The 14,755-nt window shown below is 66.3% G+C and overlaps 2 protein-coding genes across 9 annotated transcripts in view; one reads left to right on the forward strand and one right to left on the reverse strand.

Moving 5' to 3' along the window:
* BAIAP2 (BAR/IMD domain containing adaptor protein 2) overlaps positions 1-8,213 on the forward strand; it is a 66,606-nt gene extending 58,393 nt beyond the window's left edge. For 3 of the 8 annotated variants that reach the window (XM_044921808.1, XM_021680925.1, XM_021680929.1), the window contains 2 exons: positions 1,393-1,427; positions 7,745-8,213. In XM_044921808.1, the coding sequence (XP_044777743.1) occupies positions 1,393-1,427; positions 7,745-7,814 (105 nt within the window). In that variant the 3' untranslated portion in view covers positions 7,815-8,213. Of the gene's footprint in view, positions 1-1,392; positions 1,428-1,937; positions 2,300-3,732; positions 7,219-7,744 lie in introns of those variants that run through there. The other 5 variants (XM_021680927.2, XM_021680928.1, XR_006541298.1 and 2 more) reach the window with 5 other exon arrangements.
* Positions 8,214-9,167: 954 nt separating this feature from the next.
* The window catches only part of AATK (apoptosis associated tyrosine kinase), a 17,840-nt gene continuing 12,252 nt past the window's right edge, over positions 9,168-14,755 (reverse strand). The window contains exons 9-12 of the mRNA XM_021680800.2: positions 12,037-14,674; positions 11,775-11,931; positions 11,413-11,598; positions 9,168-10,325 (exon numbers count right to left, since the gene is read on the reverse strand). Of these exons, the coding sequence (XP_021536475.1) occupies positions 10,285-10,325; positions 11,413-11,598; positions 11,775-11,931; positions 12,037-14,674 (3,022 nt within the window). The 3' untranslated portion in view covers positions 9,168-10,284. The remainder of the gene's footprint in view (positions 10,326-11,412; positions 11,599-11,774; positions 11,932-12,036; positions 14,675-14,755) is intronic.

The following is a 14,755-nucleotide window of genomic DNA, read 5'->3' on the forward strand; positions in this document are numbered from 1 at the left end:
CCAGAGGCAGGAGGTCAAGGCTTGGGTCCCAGGTGCGGGTCCCCAGTAGAGCCCCTAGAGTGTACGGTGGTGGTTTTGAAACCCAGGTGGGGTCAGGGTGTGAGTGTGGACAGTACGGCTCTGCGTGGGAAGGTTCGTAGGTTGTAGGAGCCCGAGGCTTCTGGAACACTTGTCTGCTGTGGCCACGTGGGGAGTAGGGGCCAACAGCTTTGCTCTCAGTTGCAGTCTTCAGGACTGGGCCCCAACTTGGGGGTCAGCGCCCCAGCCCCCGGGAGCGGGGAGAAGGGGAGTTTCTCTAAGATGTGGGCAGCAGGTGCTCACCTGGGTCTCCACCTGCCCGGGCTGGGGTGAGTGGTGGTGTAGGTGGGTGAGGTCCAGGAGAGGCCCCACTCAGCACCGTCCTGAGCAGCCTCGCCCCCACCCTTCCTGTGAGGCCATCGCGAGTGAGGTGCTGTGTGTGAGGGAGCAGTCTTGGAGGAGCTTACAGTTGGGCAGAGACAGTTATGTGGTGGGAAGGACCAGACCGGGGAGGTGTAGCTGAGGCCCGGGACGGAGCCTGACAGGGAAGGTGAGGCTGGTGCTGGTGCTCAGGGCAACAGCAGCGGGGAGGCCGATCCAGCTTGGGAGAGGCGTGGCACCTCGGGGTCATGGGTCCAGCCTGCTGGGTGGGAGACGCTCCAGCCGCGTCCAGCCCCACCTGGGCCCAGGACACAGCTGGCTGAGCCTAGGCCGGCCTGGGCACTGCACGCTGCTCCCACTTCCCGGCGTCCAGGTTTGGTTTTGGCGCGGAGACAGCCAAGGAGGGTGTCCCCAGCGGCCCTTGATGGCCCTAGGCCAGGCCGGCAGAGCTGTGGTGGTGTCCACAGCCCCTCCCTCGGCCCCATAGCCGGGGCGCTGCCGCTGGTGTCTCGGGGCGCAGGGGCATGCTCCGCCCAGGGACTGGCCCAGGCTGGCTTCCCCGCCTGGCCCTCGCCCCCTCCCTGCAAGTGTCACTGGTTCCCAGGGAGGCCCCCCTGCCTGCTCCAAGACGTAGGTAATCCCACGCTCGCCTGCCTTGGTGCTCTCATCAGGTGACCCGCAGGTGACCACAGCCCCTGACCGCTCACCACGGGACGTGTGCGTGGAGGGGGTTATCGGGGGACGTGTCTTGCTTGTGCCCCTGAGTCTGAGCTCATACCATGCATGGTCTGCCGCTGGCCAGATGAGGAGATGTCCCCGTGAGTTTGGGGTGTCACTGCTGTGCACGTGGGAGGGGCCCTCCACGCTCTCAGCTGCAGGCAGTACTGCGTGCCCACTCAGGTCAAGGGTGGTGCGCCCAGCCCCCTCTTGTCCTGCAGACCCCACCTCGCCCCCAGGACCCCCGGCCTAACCTGGGTTGCCTTTCCTCCCCAGGGTCTAGAGGACTACGGAGCGCGGGCTATGAGCAGGTAAGGGGCTTTCACACTTGTCCTTGGGAGCTGTGGGTGGGAGGGCCGGCCCCCTCACAGACCCTCCAAGGCCTGCTCCGTGGGGGCCTGGCTGGAGACTGTGGAGGCCCCGCCCTGGGTCAGGGCAGGCGGGGCCCAGGGTGCCTGTTCGCCCTACCCCTCACTTGTCTGAGTGCTGGGGGTCCTAGGGCAGGAGCCCACGATCCCAGGGTCCTGCCGAGTGGGTCCGGAGAGCCACCTTCATGCTCTGACCCTGGGTGGGTGGCAGGGCGCCCTGGACCGCGGGAGCGCAGCCTGCTCCGGTGCCCACCGCGGCTGCCGGGGCTCTTGGTCATCCCGCAAGCCCTCAGCCCGGTGCTTTCCCTGCTCTTCCGTCCTGGTGGCCCTCGTCCCGGCTCAGGGTGGGGTGGGGGCTGCTTCCGTCCCTGCTCCGGGGCCAGGCAGCCGGCTGACCGGAGCAGCTGCAGGAGAGGTGTGCGGCCCCGCAGCGTCCTGTGCTTTGTTCCGCAGCGGCAGTGGCACGCTGGTGTCCACAGTGTGAGGACGCTGACCACGGGCAGCCGCTGCTCGGGAGAGCCCCCCCCACCTGTCTGGCCTCCATCGGTTCCCTCCTCCGCTCTTGTTGGTTTGTTCTCGGGTTATTTTTCTTTCTCGCCTGCCCTGTCCTGCCTTCTGGTTGGTGACCCCAGACTCTGAGATCCCCCAGGGTCCATGGTGCTGCCCCATCTCTGCCCCCCGTGTTTACACGCCCCCAACCCCGTGCGTCCGCCAGGCGGGAGCTGCTGGCCAGGCAGCGGGGGCCAGGCAGCCTCACGTCTGCTCCGCGGCTGCCGTGTTCACGACGCACTGTCCCTTTTTGAAGGCTCACCGCGAGCCAGGCCTAAAGTTTGAAGAAAAAGAAAAATGTTAAAAAAAAAAAAAAGAAAAAAACAGGAAAAGGACTTTTCTTTCCTGACAAACAAAAGCAGATCTGCATGGACTCTGGTGTGCGTACTGTTACTCCTGCATCTGACTCCCCCAGCGGACACGGACACCTGTGTCAGGGAAGGGGAGGCTCGCGGCCCCACAGGCGCCCCCTCCCAGGGCCGCACCGACAGACGGGCTCGTGCCAGCCGGGGGGCCTCCTGAGGAAGCCGGCCGCTCCTGTGAGGGAGGCCACGGCCCCCGGCCCCGTGCAGCCCAGCAGCCCGGGCCCCTGAGCGCTTCCTTCTCCGCGGATGCTTGGGCCGGTGTACAGACCAGAGTGCGGGCGGGCAGCGTCCCCAGGGCCGTGTGACCTCACGCGGTGCCAGGCGGGGCGGGGGCGGGCAGGTGCGGCCCCTCGCGGACTTTCCGAAGAGCTCCAGAGACCACCCCCCCCCAACGCGTTCTGGAAACCACTGGACAGCCTTGTGAGGGAACCGTGGCCCCCAGGCCGCCAGGGGCTGTCCCTGGGGAGGGCGGCTTTGCGCCTGCCACCCCGGGGTGGGGGGTTAGGAGGCAGTCTCTGCCCCCGTCCTCCCTAAACGCTCTCGTCTTTTTGTGTGTCTTGGTGACTTCCGAAGCGGACATGGACTCTGCGGCTACTGGTTTGGCCTCTTCACACCCTGAATCTGGGGCAGGAGCCGGGGTGCAGTCCCGCCCGGCCCCTCCCGCCACGGGAGCCCCTGCCAAGCTGTGGACGCTCCTTTTTCTAACGTGATCTAACAAAACCCTCTACCCGCTCTCCTGTGGACTAGGATGTGGCTGGGAGTGTTTGTGAGAGAAGCAGCTCAAGACACAGACCCATTTTATATTTAAGGAGAATACAAAGCCAGAACGTGGACCCATGTACAAAGAGCCTTCCGTGTTGGTGTTCTAATTTTGCTAAAAGATCTCAAATCCAGGGGATTCCATGCTCAATGGATGAATGTAGACACAAAACTGCGACACTCGTATGAGGATGTAAAGTGCTCAAAATATTTTCCTGTTTCCTTTTCTCTTTTTTTTTTAAATCTGAATTGTGCTCTGTACTGCAGTCGTTTGAATAAAAGTTTTATTTATTGCACTGAGCTGGGTGTGGTGCCTCCTTCCAAGCTCGCTGCGTAGATCTGGGCGGCCTCAGTGAGCCGGCCTCCATCCAGGGACTGAGCTGCGCAGACGGACAGCGTGGTCACTGTCCTCTCGGGGGCCTGGGCCACGTGGGCTGACTGGGGACGCCTGCCGCGGGCAGCCCTTTCCTGTTCCTCCCTGCGGCTACCCCGTGGCAGGGCCGCGTGCCCCTGGCGGGGTCCCCCTGCCCCCCCTCCCCCACCTGCACCAACGGAGTCCTTGTGTTTCCTTGCAGCACTGATGTGGAAGTGGCCAGATTTTGAGCTGACCCTGACTAGAGTTAGTAAGTTGCCCTGGTTTTCTCATGCTGGTCAGTCTGCCTTCCCAGTGGTTCTGCAGACCCTCTGGCCTTGGCCCTGGCAGGTGGGGACGGGCACGAGGGTCTGCCGAGCCTGCCTCTGCTCTGGGTTCTGGGCTTTCGCTTCCTCTTGGATTGCTCCTCGGGCTCTGGGATTTCCTCTCTCTGTCTGGAAGCTTGTGGGCCTGACTGGCTGCACCCCTGCTCTTCTGGGCGTGGTCCGGCCCTGGCCCTCTGCCTGGGTCTCCTGCCTCCGTGGGGCACTTCGGCCACAATCAGGGGGGAGGCCAGCTTTGGGCTCCTCTGGCTGAGTGTCCCCCGGACCGGCCCCTGTGGGTGTGGGTCTGAGCCCGGCCTGGCCGGCTCTCTGGTTGGTGAGTGCTGCAGCCCCTCGGGGGGCCGGGGAGACCAGGGTCGGTCTTGGGACAGCTCCGTGGCTCATGCCCACGTGGGTGTCTCGGGCACACCAGAGCAGGTGGACACGGGCTTTGCCGCCTGCTCTGGCTGGACTCACCTCGCACCTGCCCTGACGTGGCTCCACGAGGCTGCAGCAGGCTTTCCAGACCAGGCCTTTGCCACCACGTGTGGGTGCCCTGGCTGGCCTTCTACAGCCCATCCTGTGATGGTCCCTTGTACTCAGCCCTGGGAAGGCAAGCGCCAACAGCGAGCGGCGGGGGCGGGGAGCCCAGCACTCTGGGCCCCTGTGCCTGGGACAGGGCGCACTGCTGCCGCCTGTCCCCACCCCCACCCAGTCACCAAGAAGTTTGCCCCATGAAGCTAGCACCTGCATCCTCCGTACCCCACAGAGCACCCCAGCAATGTGGTCCTCCCCAAGGGCAGTGACTGCCCCAGCAGGTCCTGGACTCACTCGCCTTTCAGTGTGTCTGAGCTGCAGCGTGAGGAATTTCTGGAAAGTTCTGGAGACAAATGCTCCTGACATTTGGGGACAGGGTGGAAAGGCCTTCCCTGCCTCTAGGTTCCTCCTCGTCCAAGGGGCCCTAAGAGGCCTGCACCTCCCACCCCCACTGCTCCTGCAGCCCCCGTTGCTCTGGAGGCCAGCCTGGCCTCTGCCTGAGCCCTGGCCCCCAGTGCAGGGCAGTCCCCTGGCCCCCAGGGGTGCCGTGGGCATCCACACCACGCCACCAGCTGGCTTCCCCGCCAAAGAACCGGCCCAGCCCCGAGACTGGAGATTCAGCAGGGGGTGGAGAGTCAGAGGCGCCCTGGCCCGCTCTGCCGAGCTGCGCCCCCCAAGGTGCGGTCCTGGCGCAGAGCAAGGTGGACTCAACGCCAGGAGGGCCAGAGTCCTGGAGGCATGAGAACCGCTTGTGCCTCAGAGGAGAACATTCCGGAGAAAGTGGACATCTGCCCCAGCTGCTCTGCTCTCCGCTCCCTCTGCTCCAGAGTCACAGGAGGACAGAAACCGCACTCCGAAACGACTTTTTCACACTCACGTAGTGGACTCAAGACAGTTAAGGCCACTCCCTAAACCTGCGCAAGATTTGAATGGGAAGGTGCTGGGCCTCGGCTCTTGGCCCCCCTCGGGCTGTAGGGTTTGCAGGCAGGGGCTCCGTGGCGCCCCGAAGGGTGGCCCCTGGAACCCAGTACTGGATCTGCCCCCCACGGTGGGGTCGCAGCTCGGGAGCTAGCTGCGGGCCTGCTCCGCTGAGGTGGATCCATTCCCTGTCCCAGGACCTGCTCCGGAGTCCTTGCCGGGGTGTGCTCGGGGGGCGGGGCGGGGGCAGTGGCAGCCGCGCCCGTGGGAGACGCCTGGACGGCTCCTGACTTGGAGCAGACCTGCCATCCCGGGCCTGCTGTGCTCAGGTGGTTCCCGTCGACTGCGCTTTGCTGGCAGGACTCGAGCTTCCTTGTGTCTTGGTGGTTTGTGGTCAGCGTCCGCCGACGGTGCTCTTGGGAGGAAGCCTCTGTCCCTGGCGCTCTCCCCCAAGCAGTGACCCATGTCCGCAGGACCAGAGACTGTGCGGTGGGCCTCGGGTCCGCATTGTGTCCTGTTGCGTCAGGTCGGTGTTGACCCGCCCAGGGTCACACAGACGCCTGCCCTCGGGTAGCCCTGGAGCCCGCTCTTCCCCAGGAGGTGGTAGGCCCCCGCCTGGGCCGCACCTCCCCATGGTGCTGCGGGGTGGGCACGCCCCAGCCAGAGGTCTCTGGCCGGGCCCAGGCAGGGGCCGTGAAGGGGAGGCCCGGGCAGAGTTCAGCCCCTGCCCCTTTTCTCAGAACCCGCGGTGTTGATGGTACTGCACTCCACGGTCACGCGGTTTTGGGGAAGGAGATTAGGAAGGTGGGGGTCAGAGGCCAGACACCCTCTCAAGGTGTGGGGGCCTCTCCGGCCCTGCTGCTCCCCCTCCAGCCCCAGCTGATGACGCTGCTTTGCCACCAATCCTTTCTGATGAGGATTCAGGTGTGCCCAGGGCAGGATCAAGGTGTGTGCTGCCCAAACCCACTTGGCCATTCTGCTCTGGCTCCGCTCAGCACGGGACCTGCCCTTCCTTCTCGGCCACGGGGCCTGTGCCCTTTCCTCTGCTCGGTCCCCAAGCCCAGACGAACAGACCTGCCCCGTTCCAGCCCCCCGAAACATCCTGCCTTGACCCCGGCTGGGGACAGCCACGGGCCTGAAGCCTTCCACTAGAACCAGAGTCTAGTCAAGGTGGCAGGCAGGGCATGGGCCACCCTCCACCCTTGTCCTGGGGGCAGATGTCCCCGGTCACAGCAGTCTTGGCCTGGGGAGCCCTGAGGCAGCCGCTGCCCCTGACCATCAAAACTGAAGCTCTGCACACATCAGCTGGAGAGAGGACTGGAGCGCGTGGAGGGGCCTGGGGCTGGAAGCGGCCTTGAACCCCGGGGGTCACAGCACTCCGGATCGGAGGACGTTCACAAGCAGCGCGCCCTCGCGGGATTCTCGGTCGTCAGCTTGCAGATGTAGAAGCCATGCACCAGTAGGTCGGCTCCTCTCCCTAGTTTATCCTTTCAAAAGTTCAGTCCAAAGTGTCTCCGCGTTTTAGAGAACAGGGCGGTGCCCCCACCCCCACGTGCTCTCGCTGGGCGCTGCACGGAGCGCCCGCCCACCCAGCTCCTGCGGACACCAGCCCAGCTGTGCCAGAGGCGACCGCGCCCCAGGTAACGGCTCGAGAGCCGAGTGCTTCGCCGGGAGTGCGTGCTGTCCGTGCCGAGCCCCCCGTGTCCCACGTTCCATCTGTGCTGTCACCCCTGGGGCTGCCTGATGACCCCCAGCCCGCTGTCCTCGGCTGTCCCTCCCAAGCCCAGTGGGGACTCCGAGGAGGGGCTTCTGTGAGGACCAGGCTGGGTGCTGGTCTCTACTGCGCTCATCTCGTCCCATCTCAACCTCTTGTCTGGCCAGTCCGTCTGTCCGTCAGCTGTGGCCTCAGACCTGCGGGGATCGCTGCCAGTGTGCGTGCACCCCCTGTGTGTCGTGTTGGCGTGGGGCGGGCCGAGGCCCCATGTCTGCAGCCAGCCGCGTTCCGGGACCCCGGGATGCATGGGCCAGGGTCGTGAGAGCTGCTCAGCTGTGTGTGTGTGTTGGCGTGTCTTTAAAAACGGGCCTGCTCCTGCTCTTGGGCAGGTGTCAGGTGCCTCCGGGGCCTTATGGGGCGGCTCACCAAGCCCGGGTGCAGGCCCATTCAGGACCACCTCAGGTTTCGGAGGAAGAACTGGCTCCTGGCCCACCGGGCCGCTCCCCACACCCCCACCCGCCCTGCCCCAGGAGGGCTGACGGCAGCAGGTGGGCTCATCGGCAGGCAGCCGGCTCCGCGGACAGCCCTGCCCCGGCTGTCCCCAGCAGGCTCCATCGTGGCCCTGCTCCGGGCTCAGAGGCTGGGCCCTCCGTGGGGCTGCAGGACCCTGGGGCACACGCAGGGCAGCCCGGGAGGCACAGCGCCCCTCCCACGCTAAAGCCACTCTTCTCTTCTCTCCTCAGGAATCCCTTCGCCAACGTCCAGCTGAAGCCGACAGTGACCAATGACAGGTCTGCTCCCCTCCTCGGCTGATGGCCAAGTCCCCGCCGCTGCCCGCCAGGCCCCTCTTCTCCTCCCCCACCCACACACACACCTCTTTTGTAACAGTCTGTGTGGTCCCTGTCTAGAGAATGTTCTCCTCCTTCCACGCCCTTCGCCTGCCTGGCTCTGCCCCCACTTCAGTCTGGCCTGGGCTGGATCCCGGCCGTTTCTTCGGAGGTGGCCCCTGGGCCGTGGCCGAGGAGAGTGAGTGGGGCCAGCCCCAGAGCTGGGAGCTGCCCCCTGGGCGGTGCGGCCAGCCTCTCAGGCAGGCCCGCCTGGCTGTGTGGGCCATGGCCCCCCAGGTGCAGGGAAGGGTGTTCGGTCAGCCTGTAGCCGGAAGGGGAGCCCGGCTCCCACACCGCTCAGAGCTCCCAAGTGTCTGGTCAATAAACAGGCTGACCCACCTGTGCCTGCCTGTGATCTGTCGGCCTGAGGGGGGCGGGAGGCCTGGGGCAGAGGAGGGGGGGAGACCAACACCTTTCTCTGGAAGATGAATTTATTAGGAGCCCTCGACTGGGACTCTGCTGAGCCTCCCCACTCCTGCTGGCAGTTCTGGGGGGCCTCTCTGCCCCTCCCCACCCAAACCCCAGCCTCCCTCCAGAACTGGCTGCGGGGCCCCCAGCTCTCCTCCGCGTCCCTGGAGTGAACAGTGGGTGCCGTTGGTGGGGTGGGGGGTCCCCCACCAGCTGCTTCCACAGTATTTGTGGATGAAATAACACCCCTGGTGACCAGCACAGTGACCAGCAGTCCCCATCTGAGGAGCCGTTCCAGGCAGCAGTCACCCCTCCCACCAGGCTCCTGAAGGAGGGGTTCAGCAGCCCTGATCTGACCGAAGTCTGTCCACAGCCCAGGAAGAGAAGCAAAAGGGGTCACTGGTAGGGCAGGTGGGGGCACAGGCCTCTGGCCTCGCAAGAGCTGGGCCAGGTGGGGTCTTAGGGCAGATGTTTGGGGTAGAGATGCACAGAAGCCCGGACTCCTCAAAAACCCTCTTGCCTGCCGCTCACCCTGCCCCCACCCCCGTGCTCTGGGAAGGCGAGCGGCAAGAATGTCCAGGGAGGTGTGTGGGTCCCCCCCACAGGACAGGAAGAGAGGGCTGCTGCCGCCAGTCCCCTCCCCTCCCAAGTCACTGTCCCCCCTCCACCGAGGTGTGCCAGGGCAGCTGGGGGGAAAGGGTGGCGGCCCTCTCGCATCCTCCCCTCCCGTGGTCAGGAGGGACCACCGTGCCCTGGGCAGACCTGGCAGCGGAGTCCCCAGCTCAGCACCACCCAGGCCCCCTCCTGCCCAGCGCTTTATGTGCAAACCACAAAAGAAAACACACACTTAGCACGAAGGCTTTTTTTTTTCTTTAGCTTGATTTCTTTTAAAAAACAAACAAAAGAGGAACAAGAAAATCATTGCACCAGCATCCTAAGCCTCAAACTAATCAAAAACAAAAAACACAAACCCAAAACAAGTCCCCCACCCACACCCCCAAAGCAACAATAAACTTTACGTCTCTTTGGCAACAATAACTTAAAATCATCCCATTTCCATTCGCTCAGACAACAGCAGTTACAAAAATATTCCCTGTGCTGCCCTGCCCCCCGCTTCCCCCCAGCTCCACTCCTTCCCGTGCCCGCACTCCTGCACGCAGAAGCCCCTCGCACTGTGGGGGTGCAGCCCCCCACTGTCCTTTCGCAGCTGGGCCGGTCTGGGCAGTGCCCTGGAGGGGGAGCTGGACATGCCAGCCAGCCACAGGCACCTCTAGAACAGGTGTGGCTGGGAAGCCCCCCACCTTTCAGGCTGCCCACCCTGACCCACCAGCCCGGGGTCCAGCAGCGGACTCAGGGGGGAGCTGGCCCAGACCACGCGGCGGAGGGAGAGTGTATGGGTCTAGCCGAGTCAGTGAAGGGAAACACAGCCACAGACTTTGAGGTAAGGGTGGGGGGGGGGGGGACACGTAAGCCCAGGGTCCTCTTCTTGCATTGAGCAAACCCAGAACCAGGCAGAAGGGGCGAAGGGGGCAGAGAGGGGCCGTCCCAGCAGGCCTGTGCCCATTCTCTCACCTGGGGTGAGGACACAGTGTCCTGTAACTCCCCACACGAACTGGTGGGCAGGGCATGCAAGGCCCCCCAGCCAAGAGCAGGTCCCCTGGCCTCAGAAGCCAAGCAGCCCGTTAGCAGGGTCAGGGTGGAGGGGCAGCTGTAGGGTAAGGAGCTGCTCAGGCCTGAGGCTATAGGGCATCCCCAGCAGCTAGCAACAAACCCGAGCGTCCAGGGTAAATCCTGCCGTTAGGGCGTACAGGGCTGCCCCACCATCCGGTGCAGAGGCCTCTGGTCCTGCCCTGCTCCTCCAGAGTGCTGTGCGGGGCACCAAGGCGCTGGAAGCTGCTGCCGACCACCAAGACCAAGGTCCCCGCTCTCGGTCACCATCCTCGCTGGGAGCAGGACCAGCAGGGGCTCCAAGGAGGCCCATCTGGGCCTCAAGCCTCTTTACAGCTGCCCCCAGCACCTGCTACAGGGCCTGGCAAACAGGAGGGGCCACATGAGCATTTGGAGAGACACCGGGGACAGAGATTCCTGAGAGTCCCCTGCCCCAGGACTCCCACCTGACCTCCGTCCTTGGCCAAGGGGCCAAATGACCAGCTGGAGCTGCAGCCCTCGGGCCCCTTCACTGTAACGGGCCTGCCCACCTGTCTCCGTGGGAGCCGCACCCATTTCTCTCCCCACCGCTTCACCAGAGCCCAGGCCTGTCCCTCAAGCCCAACAAAACCCAGCAAATGCCCTCTGAGTCCTCCTTTTACAGGTGGGGAAACTGAGACCCAAACAGGACCACAAACGAGCCTCCTGGTGGCCTGCTTATCTGTTCAGGCATCTACTAAGGGTACGCTGTGTGCCAGCGATGAGCGGACGGGCCCTCCCCAGAGGCTGCAGCCACAGGCCATGGGGAGTGGAGGAGGGACTGAGTCCGCCTGGGGGACAGAACGATCTTGTTCTGGGTGAGCTTCCAGAGAAGCGTCGCAGGGATGCAGGGACGCACACCTGTCAGGCACGTGGTGGGGGTCAGCCTGGCGGGGCAGCGCCCGCCTGGCCTAAGGCTCACGGGAAAGGAGCAGGGAGGGAGGTGTGAGCTGGGCCCCTCGCACCACCTGTGCCTCCAGGCAAGTGCCATGGGATCTGCGAGGGGCCAGGTCGGGCAGTGGGTGAGTCCCAAAGCGCAGGCTGGGAAGGTTCCGGTGGCAGAGGCTGCTCAGGTTTGTGGGGGCTAAGGTCTAGCAGAGGGCAGAGTGGGGGGGCACTCCGGGTCCAGCCTGGTGCCTCCAGAGGAGAAGAGGGTGAGGTCTAAGGGCCAGGCCCCAGGGCCCCGACAGGTGCTGGGCCAGCCACTGGCGGTGGGGGGAGGCCCCTGCATCTCCCCAGAAGGCGTCCAGGACAGACAGGCCTGGGCGTGACCCGACCCCTCCGTACTTCAGTTTCCCTTTCTGAAAACCTTGTCCAGGAGATGGGAAATAATGAGCGCCGAGCCTGGGCTCCCGGCAGGTGACCTCCCGGCCGCCCTCTCCACTGCCCCGCCTCGGTGTCCCCTCCCGCCAGCCCCGCCGCAGCCTCACCTCCCACGGACCCGGCGTCCGAGTCCGAGACGTGCGTAATGGAGAAGCGGGACGCGGGCGCGGGCGACACGGTGAAGCGCGAGAAGGGGCCGGGCGCGGCCGGCTTGGGGGGCGCGGCGGGGGCGGGCAGGGCGGCCTCCGGGGCCGGCGTCGGGGGGAAGCCGTCGGCCCACGCGAACCCTCGGCCTGCAAGCCCACGGCGCAGTCACTCGCGTCGCGGACGTCACGGCCCCGCGCGGCAGGCCCGCCCCCCGCCCCCCCGCCCGTGACGTTGCACCCCCCGCCCTGACATCACACCCTCCCGGCAGGCCCCGCCCCCGCCCGTGAAGTCGCGCCCCGACAGGCCCCCGCCCCCAGCTCACCCTCTTCGGCCACGGAGGCCGCGGAGCCGTCGGAGGAGCGGTCCGCCCGGCGCGGCCGGCCGGGGGCGCCGGGGGTGCGGGGGCCGCCCGCTAGGAACGCGGGGGGCGACTCCTTGGCGCCGGGGAAGGGCTCCCCGAGCTCCCGGGTGGGGCTTTCCTGGAAGGTCAGAGCAGCACGTGGCCCGGGTCGCCAGCGGCTCCCACAGCTCCCCATCTCCTGGGGGACCCACACCCCGGCGCAGGGCCCGGAGCGGCCGCCCACCTGGTCGAAGAGGTAGACGGTGACGTCGTCGAAGAAGGACACGGCTTTCTTCTTGCGCTCCAGGTCCTCGCAGAAGGCCTCAGACAACAGGCTGGGCATCTTGAGCAGGCTGCGCAGGTTGCGCGCGCTCTGGCTCTCGGCCACCACCACGGGCACTGGGGGCGCCTCCTCCTCGCTCTCCTCGCTGGGCTCCTGGATGCTGTAGCAGCGCAGCTCCTCATCCGACTCGTCGCTGTCCTCGCTGTCCTCCTCCTCCTCCTCCGACCGGCCCTCCGGGGCTGCGGGCAGTCCCGGCAAGGCCAGGCAGAATGGGGTTCTGGGGGCGCCGGGGCCCCCCGTCTGATCCTGCTGGGCTGGCCCAGAAAGCAGTCCTGGGGCCTCCTGGAGGTCCGGGCGGTGGCTCTCTGAGCTCAGTGGGACTGGGCTCAGCAGGAAAACCTTGGAGCGCTGGGGGCTGGGCCCTAGAGGCCCTTGCGCAGGGCCTTGGGGCCAGGGAGGCTCCAGTCTGGGGCTCTCTGGGCAGGTGCTGCTGGGCTCTGGAGAAGAGTTGCCTGGCGGCGGCAAGAGCAGTGATGGCACCTCCCTGGGGCCAGTGCCCTGTGCCCCCCCGGGAACCCCAGACTCAGGGGAGGGCTGTGCGGACTGCAGCCCAGGGCTCTCCCAGTCCAGCTCTGGCCTGCAGGCCAGGGCACATCCTCCCTTCTCCTGGGGGCCCGAGGTGGACTCGGGCTCTGTATCGAGGTCGGAAAAGTAGGCTGAGTCACGGTAGGGGTTTTTCTCGCCAAGGCTTCCAAGGGAGGCGGAGAGCTGAGTCTCGGGCCCGGGGCTCTCACCCTCAGAGACCAGCTCCCCAAAGGCCTCGGGCTCACAGGGCTCGTGTGCTTCCTTGAGCACAAACTCAGGGGACTCGTAGTTCTCCGTGTCATAGCCACTATCCAGGGCTCGGGGCTGCCCGCCAGGAGTGCCAGTAACTGACGGGCTGAAGACCTCATAGCCGCCACCATCGCTGGCGGAAGGTGGGATATCCAGGGAGTCCACGGAGTCGGGGGTCCCCACCTGCTTCTGCAGGGAGCGGGAGGCCGGCATCACGTCCGGCTTCTCCGCTGGCGGGCCATCACTGGACAAATTGCCGGGAGTGGCCTCTGTCATGTCCTTGTCCTCACTGACTGGCTCTTCCAGCTCAGGGGAACCAGTGCAGCTGTCCAGGCCCTGGGCTACCTGAGAGGCAGCCTCCCAGCCGCCAGCAGGCACAGGCAAGGCAGGCAGGGCGGCGAGGCCACTGGCCTCCTCGGCAGGAAGCAGGGCTCCCTCTTGGGATAGGGCTGGGATGGAGGGAAGGGGTCGTTGAGGTCTGGCAGAGCCCTCAGCCTCCTCAGCAAGCCTGGGCTCTGTCTGGGGGCTGTCACCCCAGCTTATGGCCACCTGTGTCCGGGAGGATGGCACCAGGCAAGTGGCAGGTGCCAGGCCCCCAGCAGGACACAGATGAGGGAGGCCAAGGCAACGGCCGAGCTCCTGGCCAGAGGCGGCCCCCTGTGGCCCAAGGAGAGGCTCTCTGGTGTCCTCCAGGGCCAGGGGACAGCCCAGCCGGGGGACGGCCTGTAGGGGGTGGTCTGTGCTGGGGCAGCAGCCCATGCAGCCACCCACATATCCCGGGTCCCAGGAACCTGGTGCCCGGCTGCCACTGTTGTTGTTAGCGGACACGTTAGAACTCCAGTGTCTGCGCTGGGCAGCCCTGCATTCCTCCGCCTCCCCCATCTCCTCCCCACCCGGGGACAGCTGGGCCCCAGAGCTCCCCGAGGGGGACGTGCCCAGCGGGTCCTCCAAGAAGGGTGGGCAGAAGGCAGCTGAGCCCCAGTCACCGTCCTCCTCCCTGGGCTCCGCCAGCATGAGGGTCCCCGGTGAGGGCGAGCTCAGGGTGCGGGGCGGGTCCCGGGCATGGCTCCCGTGCAGGTAGTAGTCACAGTGGCCCCAGGGCCCCCCAGGGGGCGGCCCACGGCCCAGCAGCGGCTCCACGGCCAATGAGGCGTCCGCGCTGCCCTCAGCGTCGTCCTGACCAGCGCCATTGGGGAGCAGGTCCACGGCGTGGGGGCCGGGGGTGCAGCCGGCGCAGTCAGGATCGTGGCCAGCGGCGGGTGTGGGCTCCTCCAGCCGGATGAAATACTCGCTACCCACCGAGGGGCTGTGCGCGCTGAGCACGGGCACCACGGCCGGGGGCGCGCCGTCGGGGGCGCAGAGCTCCTGCGGGCGCGCGGCGCGGCTGGGGCTCGCTGCGCCCCCTGGCGGCGGGAAGGCCTCGGCCCCGCGGCCCGCTTCCCACTTGTACTCGAAGTTGAGGCCGCGGCTCGTCTCCGTCACCGTCAGCACGTCATCCCCGTCCGCATGGAAGCCGTCGCCCGCGAACTGCTCCAGCAGCGGGAAGGACGAGGCGGCCGCAAGCTCGCCCGCGCCCCCCAGAGCCAGGCCTGCGAGCCCGGGGCCCGCGCCACCCCCACCCGGCCGCAGGGAGCGCCAGCGCCGCTCGAACTCTTCCTCGGCCTCAGTGGCGCCCTTGGCGCAGAGGTAGGACAAGAGCAGGTGCACCTCCTCGGCCGTGGGCCGCTGCTCAGGCTGCAGCCAACAGAACTGCATCACCTCGTACCTGCGGGAGGGAGGCCCAAGGGCTCAGCCCAGCGGGCCCCGCCCACCCCCCGCCCCCCCTTCTCCCACACACCCCCCACCC

Source organism: Neomonachus schauinslandi, chromosome 15 (assembly GCF_002201575.2).
Source record: "Neomonachus schauinslandi chromosome 15, ASM220157v2, whole genome shotgun sequence".
NCBI lineage: Eukaryota > Metazoa > Chordata > Mammalia > Carnivora > Phocidae > Neomonachus > Neomonachus schauinslandi.